The following is an 18,237-nucleotide window of genomic DNA, read 5'->3' as shown; positions in this document are numbered from 1 at the left end:
AGCCTTTGTATTTTGGATAGTTTTGGTCAGTTACTTTGTAGAATGTTCCTCAATTTGGATTTGTCTGATGTTTTCTCATAATTAGATTGTGGTTATACATTTTTGGCAAGAATACCACAGAAGTGATGTTGTGAGCTTCTAAGCATGTATTATCAGAGAGTGAATTATGTTGCTATGTCCTGTTATTGGCGATGTTAATTTTGATAACTTGGTTATCAAAGCAGTGTCTACCAAGTGTCTTCACTGTAAAGTTACTATTTTACCCCTTTGTAAAAAAAAGTATCTAGTGGGGAACTGTTTTGAGATTATGCAAATATCTTGTTTCTCATCATATATTTGTCCATTAAGTTTTGCGCCCACTGATGGTTCTCTCCTGCAATAGTTATTATTTTGGCTTTTGTCTAATGGTGATTTTTCTATTTTTTCCATTCTTTCTCATTTATTAATTCATAAATTTTTAACTATAATTATTGTATTTTTCAGTTCTAGAGTTTTCATTTGGTTATTTATGTTTCTTCTCTGATATTTCACATCTTTCATTCATTATCAGCATATTGTGCTTCATGTCATTGAATTATAAAGTTGTGTTAATATCCTAATTCTAACATCTGTGTCATCTCAGGGTTGGCTTCTGTTAATTGTCTTAACTTTTAAGAATAGGTCATATTTTCTTTTTCTTTGTATGTTGAGCAATCCTGAACACTGTGAACATTATATTGTGGAGAATATGGATTCTATTTCTCTAACAAGAGTTGATATATTTTTTTAAGTGGCATTTGACTTTTTTGGCCTGCAAAACTCTACTAGTGAATAGGAGCTCAAATCTCACTCAGTTATTTTGTCTTTAGCTGAGGTATGTGAAGTCTGTCCCACACATGTTGGGTATATACCGAGTCACTCAGATATTTATAAATAATTAGAGGATACTGCTTTCTTGCTTTCTCATTCTGAATATACTCCTCACATTCTAGCAGCTATCTTTGTCCTGAATTCTGTCCTCTGATTCTTTAGGTCAGAAAGACTGGATTTTCTACTGGAATACTTGCCAATACAAATGGCACCAACTGTAGCATGCCTTCAGGCTAAAAGCCATAAAACCAGGAAACTCACCCCAAACTGCTCCCTTCTTCCGAGTATCTATTTCCATCAGAATCTGTCTACTTTTCACTAGCCTCTAGTACCTTTAGGTATTTGTTTTTACATACTTTATCTAGACTTTATGTTTGTTGTCTTCAGTAGGGTCAATCTGATAGAAACTTACTCAGCCATATCTGAAGCAGAACTGGGTCATCTTTTATAATGATTCATTTTTTTTTTTTATATATATATATATTTTTTTTAATTATTTTTTTTTATTTTGGCATATTATGGGGGGTACAAATTTTAAGGTTTCAATAAATGCCCATTTCCCCCCCTTGATTCATTTTTTTAAATTTCAGGATATTATGGGGGTACAAACATTTTGATTACAAGTAATGACTTTGCCTCGCCCAAGCCAGGGCTACAAGCTTGCCTTTCTCCCATATAGTGCGCTCTGCCTCCATTAGTTGTGAGTTTACCCACCTTCAACCCCCACCTGACTGACACCGAATGAATATTACTACCATGTGAGCACCTTAGTGTTGATTAGCTATAGTACCAATTTGATGACGAGAACAAGTGCTGCTTATTTTTCCATTCTTGTGATACCTCATTTTGAAGGATAGGCTTAACCTCTAGCCAGGATAATGTAAGAGGGCTAGATCACCATTGTTTTTTGTAGTTGAGTAGTATTCCATAGTATACATATACCACATTTTATTAATTCACTCATGTATTGATGGGCACTTGGGTTGTTTCCATATCCTTGAAATAGTGAATTGTGCTACCATAAACATTCAAGTGCAGATGTCTTTATTACAGAATGTCTTTTATTCCTTTGGGTAGCTGCCTACTAGTGGGATTTCTGGATCAAATGGTATTTCTATTTTTAGCTCTTTGAGGTATCTCCAAATTATTTTCTGCAGGGGTTGTACTAATATGCAGCTTCACCAGCAGTGTAAAAGTGTTCCTATCTCTCCACATCCATGCCAGCATTCGTTGCTTTGGGACTTTTTGTTAAAGGCCATTCTCACTGAAGTTAGGTGATATCTCATTGTGGTTTTGATTTGCATTTCCATAATGATTAGAGATATTGAGCATTTTTTTTATGTTTGCTGGCCAATATTCTGTCTTCTTTTGAAAAGTTTCTGTTCATGTCCTTCTCCCACTTCTTGATGGGGTTGATTTTTCTTGTTGATTTTTTTAAGTTCTATATAGTTTCTTTTTATCAGCCCTTTATTGGATGTGCAGAAAGCAAATATTTTCTCCCATTCTGTAGATTGTCTATTTGCTCTAATGATAGTTTCTTTGGCTGTGAAGAAACTTTTTAATTTGATCAGGTCCCATTTGTTTATTTTTGTTGCTGCTGTGATTGTTTTGGGGGGGAGGTCTTCTTTGTAAATTCTTTGCCTAGGCTGATGTCTAAAAGAGTTCCCCCAACATTTTCTTCTAGAATTCTTAAGGTTTCACGTCTTAAGTTTAAGTCTGTTATCCATCGTGAGTTGATTTTTGTGAGGGGTGAGAAGTGTGGATCCAGTTTCAATCTTCTGCATGTAGTTATCCAGTTTTTCCAGCACTATTTATTGAGTAGAGATTCTTTTCCCCAGTATATATTTTTGTCTGCTTTGTCAAAGATTAGATAACAATATGAGGATGGTTTCATATCTGGGTTCTCAGTCTCTGTTCTTGTGCCAGTACCATGCTATTTTGGTTACTATAGCCTTGTAGCAAAGTTTGAAGTCTGGTAGACTGATGCCTCCCAGTTTGTTCTCTTTCCTTAAGGTGCTTTGGCTATACGAGGTATTCACTGGTTCCATGCAAAGCATAGTTTTTTTTTTTTTTTTTAGATCTGTAAAGAATGATGATGGTACTTTGATAGAGAATGCATTAATTCTGTACATCAATTTAAGTAGTATGGACATTTTAACAACATTGATTCTGCCATTCCATGAGCATGGTAGATTTTTCCATCTGTTTACATCTTCTACAGTTTCTTTTCTTAGTGTTTGTCAGTCTCCCTATATGTCTCTCTCACCTTTTTCATTAAACATATTCCTAGAAATTTAATTTTCTTTGAAGCTTCTGTGAAAGGTGCTGTGTTTTTGATTTGATTTTCGGCTTGACTGTTATTGGCATATATTAATGCCACTGGTTTGTGTGTATTGATTTTGTATCCTGAGGCTTCACTGAATCCATTTATCAATTCCAGGAGTCTCTTGGTTGAATCCTTGGGGTTTTCTAGATATAATATCATATCATTGACAAAGAGTGAGAGTTTGATCTCTTCTGCCCCCATTTGGATGCACTTAATTCCCCTGTCTTTTCTAATTGTTCTGGCAAGGACTATAATGATTCTTTAAAATTTGGTAAGACTTGCTTTATGCCCTTGCATATAATTCTTATAAATTTTCAATATGTGCTTATAAAGAATGTATATTCTCTAATGTGGGGCATAAGATTCTATGTGCATAAAACCAAGCTTGTTTATTGTTTTATTGAAACTGTTTACATCTTTAATAATTTTGTTTGCCTTACCTATAAATATTTGAAAGTGCTGTGATAAAATCTCCACTATGATGGAAGATGTGTCAGTTTCTCCTCAAGTGGTCAATTAATGATTTTAGGTGATAATGATGGTGATGGTGATGATACTATTAATACTTCATGTGACTGTAGTAGAAAGGCAATTAGAGTTATAACCTGACCCATATTCTTTTACTAGCTGAATTCTGAATGTAGCTTTATGAGTAAAGCTGTATACACACAGTATCACTTAACTGTTCTTACCAAATTTAAATTAGCAGTACAAAAAGTAATATGCTAGGTTGGGATTTTTGGAGACCTGAACTTTCATTCCATTTATATTGGTAACAGACTGTGGAACTTTGGCAAGTATCTTATCCTTTTCCTCTTATTTTTTAATTTTTTTTAATTTTAGTGTATTATGGGGGTACAAGTGTTAAGGTTACATATATTGCCCATGTCCCCCCTTCCCCCTGGAGTAAGAGCTTCAAGCGTGTCCATCCCCTAAACGTTGCACATCTCACTCATTGTGTTTGTATATACCCATCCCCTCTTCCCCTCTCCCACCCTCCCAACACCCGATAAATGTTACTCTTATATATCCACTTAGGTGTTGAACAGTTAATACCAATTTGCTGGTGAGTACATGTGGTGCTGGTTTTTCCATTCTTGAGATACTTCACTTAGTAGAATGGGTTCCAGCTCTATCCAGGAATATACAAGAGGTGCTATATCACCGTTGTTTCTTAAAGCTGAGTAGTACTCCATGGTATACATATACCACATTTTATTAATCCACTCATGAATTGATAGGCACTTGGGTTGTTTCCACAGCTTTGCAATTGTGATTGTGCTGCTATAAACATTCGAGTGCAGGTGTCTTTTTCATAAAGTGACTTTTGATCTTTTGGGTAGATGTCCAGTAGTGGAATTGCTGGATCAAATGGTAGATCTACTTGTATCGCTTTGAGGTATCTCTATATTGCTATCCACAGAGGTTGAACTAGTTGAGGTCCATTGTCCTTATCTGTAAAACAAGTGGACTGAAATAGACCAGATACTATGAAGGTGTCCTCTCTAGTTCTGAAATTCTGTGTGTCAATAAAGCATATGGCATGACAGAAATGAACAGTTCACATTTTTGATGATGGGAAAGGGAAGGTATAGTAGAGAGGCTGAGCAAGTGTCACATAGTGAAGAAAGAAGGAAACAAGATGCATTTGGCATCAGGAAGAGTACTGTCACCTGTAGTGTTGAAAGATTTTTGCTCCCATGTAATTATGGAGTCCATATTCTGACTCCTCAGTATAAAGAAAACAATGTGGTGAATGGAGAGTTCCAGGCTTTGCTGCTATAATGAAAATCAAACAGGCACCTGGATGGTTCTGCACATGACTAAGTGAAAAATGATCTACTTGCTGTAAGGTTGCACTTAGATTTCCTTTGTTTGTATCCAGGGCTTGTCACTTCTGAAGAGTTCACCAACAGCTTCTTTGATTCAATAGTATCATATCAATTATTTAAGGTTTGTACACAACTTTTCAATTAACAATCTCCTTGGGCAGAAAATACCACATAAAACTTATCAGCCTATTCTTTAAATATTTCATAAAGAACATGTCACTATGCATTAAAAATAAGACTGTGAATAAAATATTTAATGCCTTTCAAAATGCAATGAAACATTAAGAAATTATAAATTTTTTAATTAAATGCTTTTTCAGTATATCCTACCTGTATAATAATGTTAAATGTATATAAAATTGAAGTCACAAAAATGTTGCTTTATTTCATTTGTCAACTTAATAAGGTGAGGACATATCACTCTAGCTATAGGAAGGGAAGTCTGGGACAAGGACTCAGGAAACCAGGGTCTAGGTCATGATTTTGCCACTAGGCAGCTATGTGATTCCATTTCTACGTCTCAATTTGCTCACCAGTATATTGGACTATTTATATTGTGTCCAACATTAAAAGCCTATAAATCTATTTTCAAAGCACTCAGTAGTAATTTCACTGATTTTTTTAAATGGTAGAAAACATATAGCATACACGTATTCTCATTACTTTTTAAGTATATATTATAGTATTATTTCCTAGGGAAACCTGCCTAGGTTATTACAAAATAAACCTTGGGAAGTTTATTTTGTAAATAAACTTCCCAAGAGCTTACCTTAAAAAATCTACTTTGCATCTATACTTAAGGGGAAAAAAGCATGTACTTTTATAGTGTCACATCACTAATTTATCTTTTATAAAAATTATAAACCCAGTATTGTAGAAGTTATGCTCACATTCAAGGTATAAACAAAACCAACTTCTTCTCAAAAGCTTCTGCAATTTCTCAAGTTAGAATTTACTCATTCATCAAACATTTAAGAAGCACCTATTATGTGCTAGGTACTCTACTAGGTTGCTTGGGCTACAGAACTTCTCATAGCTTCTCATAGTCCTTAATATTTATGTATGCAATTTCTTCCCTTGTTAACTGTGCATTTCTAGATTGAAGGAACTGTGTCCAATTCACCTCTGTCACACTGGCATTTGTACAGTGCTTTGCAAATAATAATTAAAATGAGATACAAGAGTGCTAAAACAAACGCCAAGCAGCTGGATTGGAAGAAAAATGTCTTCTAAACCATCTGGGTTTACTAAAGGACAAAAAAATGCTGAAGTATCTGATAATCAGGTGTCTTATAAATAATACTAGATCACAATTAATTAGCTTCTTTTATGATTTTTTTCTATTCCTGCTAGAAAATGTGTCAATGACTATTTTTTAATCCCTTATTTATGGATACTAACAAGTTAGTGGTCCATATTTTAGTTACACATATATTACCACCAGTTAGCAAGAAAAATGGAAATATACTTAAGTGAAATGCACTTAAGTGATTTTGAGAAACATAAAAATCACCATCACCAACTACCAAGAGGAAGCACATCCTCTTCTGCTCATTGCCACAAACCCAGTCACAACAGCAACATCAGAACAGCAGTAAAATAAAGAGCCCAAAAGGAACTGGGAAAAAACAAACAAAACCCAGGAAATGTCACACATAAGGAAAGGAGGGATAAAACGGTTGGCAAACAAATGTCCCAGGATCCCAGTTCCAAACTGAGCAAGATTCACAGAGCAGAATAAACAGAGTGTGTTCAAATCCATTGAAAGATTAAAAGATTCTGAGTGTCAAGAAACCTTGAGGTCACAAGCAAGGGGATATTATTCAAAGGAACCTAGGGCTTTTAAAGAAGAGGGAAATGATCAAGGTGCTTGTAGGCTCCTGGCACACGACTGGCACTTTATAAATGATAGCTATGATGAGAAGCTAAGAACTAGTTGAAATGTCCCTCCTTGTGATGTCCCAGGCAGAATTACTGAATGCCTCCGCTGTGCTCCCACAGCGCCCCAACAGGCTGCCATCACACCGTTTACTGCAGTGTTAGAGAATGAATGTTTGTGTTCTCCTCAAAATTTATAGGTTGAAATCTAATCCCTAATGTGATGATATCTGGAGATGGGGCCTGTGGGAGGTAATTAGGTCATACGGGTGGAGCCCTCATGAATAGGATTAGTGCCCTTATAAAAAGAGGCAAGAGAGCTAGCTTACTCTCTTTTCACCGTGTGAGGATATGATGAAAAGTTAGCAGTCTGCAACCGTAAAGGGGCCCTCACCAGAATCTGACCATGAGGGCATCCTTATCTTAAAGTTCTAGCCTTGAGAACTGTGAGAAATAATAAATTTCTGTTGTTTATAGGCCACCTGGTCTATGGTATTATGTTATAGCAGCTCAAACTAAGATAACGGGTCATCTATATGTCTGTTATTATTCCTATGCAGGGATTTCCCGAGAGGGTGGAATCATATCCTATGCTTCTCTGGAACTGGAAATAGCAGGTTCCTAATCATTATTAAGTGAGAGAATAAATGAACTGTCCCATATGATTTCTCTCAATAAAAATAGTATTTGACTAGAAAACAGTGAAGAGCCAAGATTCTTTTCTGTACATCTTCTTGTTCATTTCCTTCATATTTCAGATTTCATTCTCTTTCATTATTTATTCTATCTCTTCTGCCATTATCAACATTAGAATAAGTTTCACAGAGTAAACTCTTCCAGATGATGCAGTATAGAATGGTAAGAGAGCATGGGGTTTGATTTTTTTCATTCTCACTTTGAAATAATTTTAAATCAATAAATATGCTGCAAAATTTGAGAGTTCCCTTCACCCAGTGCCCCCTACTGTTAACATCTTACAAAACCATACTATAATTATTGAAATGAAATTAACATTGAGCTAATAAAATTTTTCTATAGATCTTACTTAAATTTCCCAGTTTTCCCACTAATGTCCTTTTTTTGGTCTAGGATCCCACATTACACTTTATTGTTATGTCTTCTTAGTCTCCTCCATTCTATGACAGTTCCTCACTTTTTTCTTGTCTTTTAGGACACTGAAATTTTTGAAAAGTGTCAGTCGATTATTATGTAGAATGACCCTCAATTTGGGTTTGAAAGACCTACTGATGCTTGGTTCTGTGACTTACATCTATGTAGCCCTGAGTAAGGTAACCTCTCTAGGACTCAAGTTTCTTCATCTGTGAAATGGAATAATAACATTAAGAGGCTGTTTGAAAATTACATGATGCAATATACATTGAAATACCTGGGCTACAAGGCCATATGACCAATGTTAAGTCTCTTGTGATATAATTTTTTGCTAAAATGTCTTATGCATATTTTAATGCCTTCTTTTATAGATAAAACCATACATAATTTAGCCTTTGATTGATGACTCACTGTCGTCACTATAAATGGCCATTGTTGTACTATGTAACAGGTCTAGGTCTGTATTTTTGTTTGTTTTCCCTCACTGATGTCCCCTCTCAATGTCAGTATGTCTGACTGTAAGGGCTTCATAATCCAGTTTCTGATTTTCAGCTTGTTATGTGTAGAAATTCATTTATTCACTCATATATTCATTCAATTATGCACTGAATCTACTAAGTGCCAGGCCCTGTATTACAATCTTGGAGATACTGAAAGTTACTTTCTTTCCTCATCAATTTTATGGCTAAGCGGGGAAAATGGGCATGTAAATAGTTAAACAATTCAATGTGATCAATTCTATGAGAGATATAATGCCTAGGATAATATAGAAGTATACTTAACCTGGACTTGGGGAAAGAGTCAGGTTGGGGAAGATTTCATGAAGAAGGTACCAATATGCCTCAGTTAAGGTCTGCAAAACGTGAGTATATTAACCGGTTGGAGGAGGAAAGATAGCAAAGGGCATGCAGTTTAAGGAAGAGCTATTAGATCTATGTGCTGAGTAAAAGTAAATAGGTTCTGAGAAATAAATCTCCTGTGTTATAAACTTGCAGCCTGAGAGTGATTTAGTGCCAATACCTCAGGGGCTCAGAAATTTCACCAGGAAACTTATGGCCACTACAGTTGACAGACCTAAACCTTTGGCTATTATACTGAGCTTACTTCTTTCAACATCTGTGAACTCAAGTAAAATTTAAGGCGACAACTGGCTGCTTGTTCCCATTTCAAAAGTATAACAGGTTTGCTCCTTCCTGACAGGAGAGTTTACTTTTTTTTTTTTTTTTTTTAATCTAAATAGCCATCAAAAAGTCCTTTTAAAATTGACCCTCTTCACTTAACCTGGCAAGAGACATTCTGGGGCTTTCCCAACTCTCATCCCTTCTACAACTCTCATTCCTGTGGCTTTAGATGTTTGGCTCTGGGTCCAAATGAGTCCAAAACCCCAGTTTAACCATGTAAATTGTGATCTTAGCAAGTGTTACAAGTCTATAACACATTAAAGATTGGAACTTAGGAGAATCCAATACAAAATTTTTTCAAATTATTAAGTTTCTTTGACTGTCCTTATTTTACTCTCCTAACCATCTTCACTTTTTTTTTTTTTTTTAATCTGGAGAGTAAATAAGCTTAATTCTTTTAGTTTTTTCCATAGGAACTATTTCTCAAACCTTAACTGCTTCTAACCCAAAACAATAATATTACATACCGCCAAGTGGTCTATCAGGAGGTCCATTAAGAAGGTAATCTTGTTACTAAACAGAACATCAGTGCAGTTTTCTGAACAGTTATTGCAGGTGAGGTTGTAAACACTGATTGCATTGCAGAGAGACCTAAAAAAAAAGAGAAAAACCTCTTTTGTAAAACCTGAGCAGCTCTTCTCCAAACAACTAAAAATACGTAAAATGAATGGTACAAAAGCAACAGGCATGGGATACAAGTGACTCTAAAAAATCCAAGCTAAATACTACTAGGTGCAAGGCCCATCAGCTAGATATAAAAGCTTGTAATTTTCATCCAAAGCTTGTTGTTCACTGGTACCTAATACCTCTCATTAATTTCTATTAGTTGCAGCTGCAGATAATGAAAACCTACTTACCAGTCTATCTGATAATTTCTTATATATATATATATATATATATATATATATATAAAAAAACTAGAAATAAAAGAAAACTATTATAATGTGATATAGGGCATTACCTAAAACAGCAAACATCAAATTTTAAAAGTATTTTTATTAAAGTCAGGAGTAAGATGAGGATCCCCACTATCATTGCTACTATTCCATAAAGTAATAATTGTTCTAATGGTTATAAGAAAATAAGAGGTATAAGAAATGAATAGATAAGTTGATAGTTTTTGTAAATGATATTATCTACATAAAAAAAACCAACAGCATCTACTGGAGAATTAATAGTGTATATATATTTACATATTTTGTGTTATATATATTAAAAATGCAACAGTATTGCTGGCTATAAGATTAAAATACAAAAATCAGTAATTGTCTCATATGTCAGCAATAACCAACTAGAAAATAAAATAGGAAAATGATAAAGTTTAAAATAGCAATAAAAGTTATAAAGCACCTCAGAAAAAAATGAGCCAAAGATACAAGAGCTTTAAGAAGAAAATGATAAAACATCATTAAAGGATGTCAAGATAGACTTAAAAAAATAAAGTTATATGTAATATTCTCATCTGGGAAGAATTCATACTGAAAAGATGTCAAATTAATCAATCCAATTCAATTCATAGCAAAATCCCAATGGGATTCTTTTTACAAATTAGACAAACTGCTTTAAAAAATAATATCCAAGAAGAGCCAAAACAATACTGAAAAAAGATAAGGAGCATTTGCCCTGTTATATGTTGAAGCTTACTATAAAGTTTAATAGTCTGTGGTCCAGCAATTCATTCTTCTTACATGTAAGCAGCCTTCTGTCCTTACTTTTGATGGACTCATAAATTTACAGTCATATATATGGACTCAGTGAACATGCATTAAATTGATCAGTATGATTGCTTTTTTAAAATTGCAGCATATTATGGAGGTACAAATGTTAAGGTTACGTATATTGCCCATGCCCCCTTCCCAAATGCTCTAAGACTAGATATCATCCAGGAACTTTGGTTCTTCAAATGACAGCCAGAAAAAAGACTCTATCAAAGCTCCCGTTGCTGGACCTCCTGGGCCAGCACACGGGCAGATCACTGAAGAAGACAGCATTCATGAGGAGAGAACGGAGGCTTTCCCTGTGAGACAGGACCCAGAGTCTGGGGAGTGAACACCACACCTGCTTGGAGGCTGTGTGGACATGGGGCCAGAGTGCCTGGGCAGATGAGGACAGCTTTACTACAAGGTACAAAGTGGTCTGTGTGGGCCTAAACAGTTTAAGGTCAAATGGACCAAAGAAATGTTTTTCACTAAGGGATTAAAAAAATGATGAAAGAGAAACTTTTGGAGCACAAACTCAATGGTTATGGCACTCTCCTGGGTGTTTTGAAGACTGTGACTGAAACCTGTGTTGCCTGAGTCATTGATGTTTATTTTGGCCTGACTAAAGCTCCTGCTTAAGTACTAAGTAAAAATGTTTTAGTTTGGTCCTTTACAACCAGTCCTCTAGGACAGCAATTCTTAATAGTGTGATCCACAGACCAGCAGCATCAATATCACCCAGGAACTTGTTAGAAATGAAAATTCTCAAGCTCTACCTCAGACCTAAGTAAACGGAAACTCTGGCGGTGGGGTTTTAACATACTGTGTTTAAGCACCCTGTGTTTTAACAAGTTCTGCAAGTAATTCTAATGCATGTTCAAGTGAGAAAGCCACTGCTCTATGATAGAGGTTCTATATCTTGACTAAGCATTAGAATAACCTATAGATCTTTAAAATAAATATGCTTGCTTGGGTTCCTCCCCTGACGATGCTAGTTGGGGGATGCAGTAGGCTCCTAACATCTGAACGTGTCAAAAGCTCTATGGGCAATTCTGATGTGCAGCCAGAGTTGAGAACCACAGGTCTAAGAATCACCATGAATATTGCGTGAATATTCATTCGTGCAACAAATATCTAAGTTCCTATGATGTTCCAAGCACTGTGTTGGGTGGATAAGACAGACAAGCTCTCTGTCTTCTTGGAAACAATGCTCTACTGGGAGAGAGACGGTGAACAGAGCCCCTGTTTTACTTGTAATTGTCTGCAATCATCTGCCTGATGACTACAGAAATACCTTGCTTCACATAATTGATAGGCTCCTGAAAAATGGGCACAGTACAGTATATTGGTTAAGAGTAGAGATACTGGAATGAGATAACACCTAGGTTAGAATCCCAGTTCTGCCATTCAAGATTTTAGCCAATTACTAATTTAACATTTTAGCATGCATTCTCTCATCTATTAATATAAAACCAGAATAATACCTAAGCTTCAGAATAGGGATGTCACGAGAATTAACTGAGATAACAGATGTAAAGTAATTAGGACAGTGGCTGGCACATGGTTTAGTACTTAAGAAATGGTAGTTAGGGTTATCAATCTTATTATTCTTAATGAATAAGATACAAATGAAAATTAAATCCAATTAAAGCATGCTACAGATGCATATTTCCAGGATAATAAAGCACAGTGCTTCCCAAATTTTTTCATGGCATACCGGCATAAATGATAAAAGGGCTTTAAGTTGGGAGAAGTCAGGAGACTCACTTGTTCCCAGCCTCATCCAACCTCTCTGAGGACTGAACAGGTAAACATTGGCCCACATGTAATACATTTATGACACATTGGTTGGACGCTTTATCCTTCACAAATGTAAATCAGCACCATTTCATCTATTTGATAACATGTCTAAATTTTCAAAAGAGTGCTTTTCTATTTATTTTAAAGAATAACATACATTTGTAAGAATTTTAAAAATAATTGTAATAAAACTTGGAAAGAGAAGCACAAAGAAATCGTAAAATACTATTAAGATAAATTTGCTATTTGTACTTACAGTCTTTCTCCTATTCTTACAAATGTATATTTTTAATCCCATTTCTTAATAAATATATATTATAATAATGAACAGTTCTTCATGACATCTAATAGTCTCTCACACAATACTGGTTTTTAATTTTTAGAAAGAGCAGCAGAATTCTTTCTTTAAATAAAATCTTACTCAGAAGCTTAAACCATATACCAGATAAAATCAGAGTTGCTCCGGCTGAAGCAGAAGTGGGGGGTCCCGGGCACTACCCTGTTCTTTTCTCTCAAAGAGCCTTGAAGGATTCCTCAGAGGCCTGGAGGTGTGTTCCCTTGGAAAACATAAAAACTGCTGAGCTAAGATACAACTAAAATTAAACTTGCTAACTTTTTGAATAGGTGATGATGACCACAGAGCATGTTAAAAAAGGGGTGTATGATGAAAAGCATCTCCCTCTTACTCATGTCTCCCAGCCTCACCTTAGAAATCACCATGATTATTGGTTTACACATCCTTCCAGGGATAGTCTGCATATACAAGCTTTTTATTCCCCTGCTACGCACACAGTATTGTACAGGATTTGGAGGTTGAAATAGAGTCAAAGACATCTATTTTCCCATGGTTCTTGGCTGTTGCTGCTATTAAGCAAGGTTTGGAGATGGTAAGGCTTCTCTGCAGTAGCATACCAGGGTCCATCTTCCAGCTTTATGGATGTCAAGAACCACTGGAGTAAACTGTGCCGATCTCTGACCCCCAGCTGCAGGTCCCCACGGTGTGGTTTCCTTGGTGTGAGGGGCAGTTGTGTGTGTGGCATTAGCTTATTTCCTTCTAAGTGTGTTGGCCTTAGAGGGAGCAAGCAGCACCCCACATGGATCTATTTGGTATTGTTTTTGGAGTCAATCCAGAAGTCTTCCAATCATTTTCTAAGTACCTAATGGTTTATTCTAAATTTGTTTTCTGATTAAAATATTCAAACTGAGAAATATTGCATGATTTTTAAAGGCTGAATAGTGTCATCCTATGTTATATAAAATTTACTTCAACTGATCTCTTACTATTGTTGTGTCCTATTTTTAATGTTATAAATAAGGCTGTTTTAAACACAGAATTCTTAGTTGTAAGCCATAAAGGGGACACACACTCTGGTTGATTTAAATAGAAAGGAAATTAATTTACAGGTTATTGGGTAATATCATAGAATTTGGAAAACTCAGGTGTAGGAGTTACACTTCTAGGACTAACAACCAAAGCACACACCAGCAAACTGGTCTGCTGAAAGTAAACCACTGGGCACCATGTGTCACAGTCTGAGCTGTGACTTTAGATGCTAGATACAGCTGCTTCTAACTTTCAAAAAAATAGAGTTGGGGATATCCTTGCTTCTTTACTTTATTAGTTTCAGAGTAGAAGTCTGCAGTGGATATGTTGTGCCTTGGTCACATGCCTACATCCTAGACGCAATGAAGAATGGTAAATAAATATCTGGCATTCTCATGTTCTACAGTTGGAGAGCTATCTCCTATGCCTGGAGGTCTGCAAATATAGGGTGGTGGTTGAGATGCTACACTGCTTAACAGCATAACCCATGTTTATAACAGCTGCAAACAAATCATTCTGTACCACTTTGTCTGCTTCCTTAGAATAAATTTCCAGTAATGATAATTTGGGTAAAAGAGTCTGAACAGGCTGGGCAGGGTGGCTCACGCCTGTAATCCTAGCACTCTGGGAGGCCGAGGTGGGCGGATCGCTCAAGGTCAGGAGTTCGAAACCAGCCTGAGCAAGAGCAAGACCCTGTCTCTACTAAAATAGAAAGAAATTAATTGGCCAACTAAAAATATATAGGAAAAATCAGCCGGGCATGGTGGCGCATGCCTGTAGTCCCAGCTACTCGGCAGGCTGAGACAGAAGGATTGCTTGAGCTCAGGAGATTGAGGTTGCTGTGAGCTAGGCTGACACCATGGCACTTTAGCCTGGGCAACAAAGTGAGACTCTGTCTCAAAAAAAAAAAAAAATTAATTAATTAATAAAACAAAAGAGTCTGAACATTTTTAAGATTTTTTTTTTTTTTTTTCAAAGAAAGGGTGTTTGTTGCCCAGGCTGAAGTGCAGTGGTGCGATCATAGCTGAATGCAACCTTGAACTCGGGCTCAAGCGATCCTCCTGCCTCAGCCTTCTGAGTACTGGGACTACAGGAGCCTGCCACTATGTCCGGCTAATTTTTAAAATTTTTTGTAGAGATGGGGTCTTCATATGTTACCTAGGCTGGTCTTAAACTCCTGGCCTCAAGCGATCCTCCCACCTTGGCCTTCCAAAGTGCTGGGATTATAGGCATGAGTCACCACACCTTGGCCATTTTTAAGGGTTTTAGTAGATAATTGTCAAACTCAAACTGCCCTCCAGGAAAAAACAATTTATATCAATTTATACTCCCATAAAGAGATTTTCTCCATGCTTTTACCAATATTGGACAATCTCATTAGGACAAATCTTTACCACTTTGACAGCTAAATAAAAACTATTTTTAAAGATTGTATTTCTTTTATTAGTAGTATGATTAAAAGATTTTTTTTCAGTGTTTATTTGCCAGGTTTATTTATATAAAATTGTAGATTTTACAATTATATAAAATTATATAATTATATAATTTACAATTATATAAAATTGTAAAATTTATATAAAATTGTAGATCCCTAAAGGCTGTAAAAAATATATATGGGGTTATTACATTGAGCATAATATATAGAACATTATAGCTTTTTAATTATATCCTATTTTCCCTTCAGTATATTTTTATGGCCTTGATTTTTAATTTCCATTTTTCTGTTTTAGTCAACAGAATTTCTCCTACTTGTTTCAAATCTTTTCTTACATTATCACTGTGTACCTTTTACCCATTTTTCTATTGGGGTGTTTGTGTTTTTCTTATTGATTTATAAAGCTCTTTACTGATAATACAGATGTTAACTCTTTGATCATATTTTGTAAATAAGATTTCTAGTTTGTTGCTATCTAAATTTCTTTTCAAGGTTTTTTGATCATAGAGAACTTTTTAATTTTTATTTGATACGATCTGCCCAACTTTTCCTTTAGGACATCTGGGTTTTATGTTAGACTTGGAAGGGTCATTTTACTTCAAGATTATAAAACTATTCTTTTAAATTATCTCTGGTACTTTTATAAATTTTACATTTAAATCCACAATAAAAAATTGATTTGGGGATAAGGTACAAAGTAGAGATTTACAGTTTTTTTTCCCTAAAATAAAGTTGCTATTTATACCTATCTTAATTCACTATTTTAAGATTTTTATTGGAGGTTTTCATCTTTTTAAAATAATTTATAAAGATTCCCCCATTATAAATATGACAAAGAGTTAATGCATACTGTTAATATTTTTTATCATTTACCTTCTATCTTTTATTTTGCTTATGCTATTTTAAAGGGATTTTATATGTATTGAGGCTAAATAATTTCAGGTAGCCTAATAACATATTTGTGGTTTTCTTTTTTTTCTGACTTTCTTCTTATGCTTTAAAAGTTCTTTCTCACTCTCACTATGAAGTAACTATTCATTTGTATTACCTTCTAGCCATTTATATTTATTTTTTCTTGAATTATCACTGTGTGTGATAATTTTATGATTTTATAATTTACTATCGATTCATTTAGAATTTAATTTATTTATTTATTTATTTATTTATTTATTTATTTATTTATTTATTTATTTATTTTTTTGAGACAGAGTCTCACTTTGTTGTCCAGGCTAGAGTGAGTGCCGTGGCGTCAGCCTAGCTCACAGCAACCTCAAACTCCTGGGCTTGAGTGATCCTTCTGCCTCAGCCTCCCGAGTAGCTGGGACTACAGGCATGCGCCACCATGCCCAGCTAATTTTTTATATATATATCAGTTGGCCAATTAATTTCTTTCTATTTATAGTAGAGACGGGGTCTCGCTCTTGCTCAGGCTGGTTTTGAACTCCTGACCTTGAGCAATCCGCCCGCCTCGGCCTCCCAAGAGCTAGGATTACAGGCGTGAGCCACAGCGCCCGGCCTTAGAATTTATTTTGATGTGTGGTGTGATACAGGAGCCTCAATTTAATTTTCCCCTGAAGAGGTTATTGAATAATCCATCTTTTATCCACTGGTTTGAAATGCCACCTTTATCATAATTACATGCAGAGTACATTTCCTGGTTTCCTAGTCTAATTGATAACTGTTTATCTTTGTGTCAATTTTACATTGTTTTGTGAGTAATAGCTTTATAGTAGAGTTACTATATAAAATTGTAGATCCCTAAAGGCTGTAAAAAATATATATGGGGTTATTACATTGAGCATAATATATAGAACATTATAGCTTTTTAATTATATCCTATTTTCCCTTCAGTATATTTTTATGGCCTTGATTTTTTTTTTTTTTTTTTTTTTTGAGACAGAGTCTCGCTTTGTTGTCCAGGCTAGAGTGAGTGCCGTGGCGTCAGCCTAGCTCACAGCAACCTCAAACTCCTGGGCTCGAGCGATCCTTCTGCCTCAGCCTCCCGAGTAGCTGGGACTACAGGCATGTGCCACCATGCCCGGCTAATTTTTTATATATATATCAGTTGGCCAATTAATTTCTTTCTATTTATAGTAGAGACGGGGTCTCGCTCTTGCTCAGGCTGGTTTTGAACTCCTGACCTTGAGCAATCCGCCCGCCTCGGCCTCCCAGAGAGCTAGGATTACAGGCGTGAGCCACCGCGCCCGGCCATGGCCTTGATTTTTAATTTCCATTTTTCTGTTTTAGTCAACAGAATTTCTCCTACTTGTTTCAAATCTTTTGTGGACTATCATGAGGCATAAATAAACATAAAAAAGCAAAATCAACATGTGGCATGGGATTAGGTACTAATGCCCTTTTGTGCTTTCATCAAAAAAACCCCTCATTTATCGATAAAGTGTGGAATGTGCATTTATATAATCTTATGCTCACAAAACTCTCCCAATAAACTTTTACGAAGAAATCACTTTCTGATGAGAAAAAAAAAAATCAAGGGGACCAAAAAATCTCAGGGTCAGGAAAAAGTTCTCCACACAGTAAAACTTGTTTGAAAGACAACCCGTATTTGAAGAGCACTTGTCTTAGAAAGATCACTTGTTTGAACCCAGCCTGGGTGGTCTACCCAGGCTGCTCTCCCTGTAATTGTAAAGCCAAAAGACTAGAAGCACTTTTTGACACCCGAACACAAAGCATTCCTAAGTGTGTCCTGAGAAGACATTAAAACCCCACTGTTCATTCTGTCAAAAGCACACTGCAGTTGAGGGATTTGAGATAAAGATTTTCTGCTGCAAAATATCATGA

At 35.6% G+C, this 18,237-nt stretch overlaps 1 protein-coding gene across 8 annotated transcripts in view; it reads right to left on the bottom strand.

The window, feature by feature from the left end:
• SCAPER (S-phase cyclin A associated protein in the ER) overlaps positions 1–18,237 on the bottom strand; it is a 503,757-nt gene that overhangs the window by 113,850 nt on the left and 371,670 nt on the right. For all 8 annotated transcript variants that reach the window (XM_012739362.2, XM_012739365.2, XM_012739364.3 and 5 more), the window contains one exon: positions 9,644–9,767. In XM_012739362.2, the coding sequence (XP_012594816.1) occupies positions 9,644–9,767 (124 nt within the window). The remainder of the gene's footprint in view (positions 1–9,643; positions 9,768–18,237) is intronic.

The sequence above is a fragment of the Microcebus murinus genome, chromosome 6 (genome assembly GCF_040939455.1).
Source record: "Microcebus murinus isolate Inina chromosome 6, M.murinus_Inina_mat1.0, whole genome shotgun sequence".
Taxonomy (NCBI): domain Eukaryota; kingdom Metazoa; phylum Chordata; class Mammalia; order Primates; family Cheirogaleidae; genus Microcebus; species Microcebus murinus.
The sequence above is the reverse complement of the archived record's forward strand: the minus strand, read 5'-3'. Positions and strand labels throughout refer to the sequence as shown.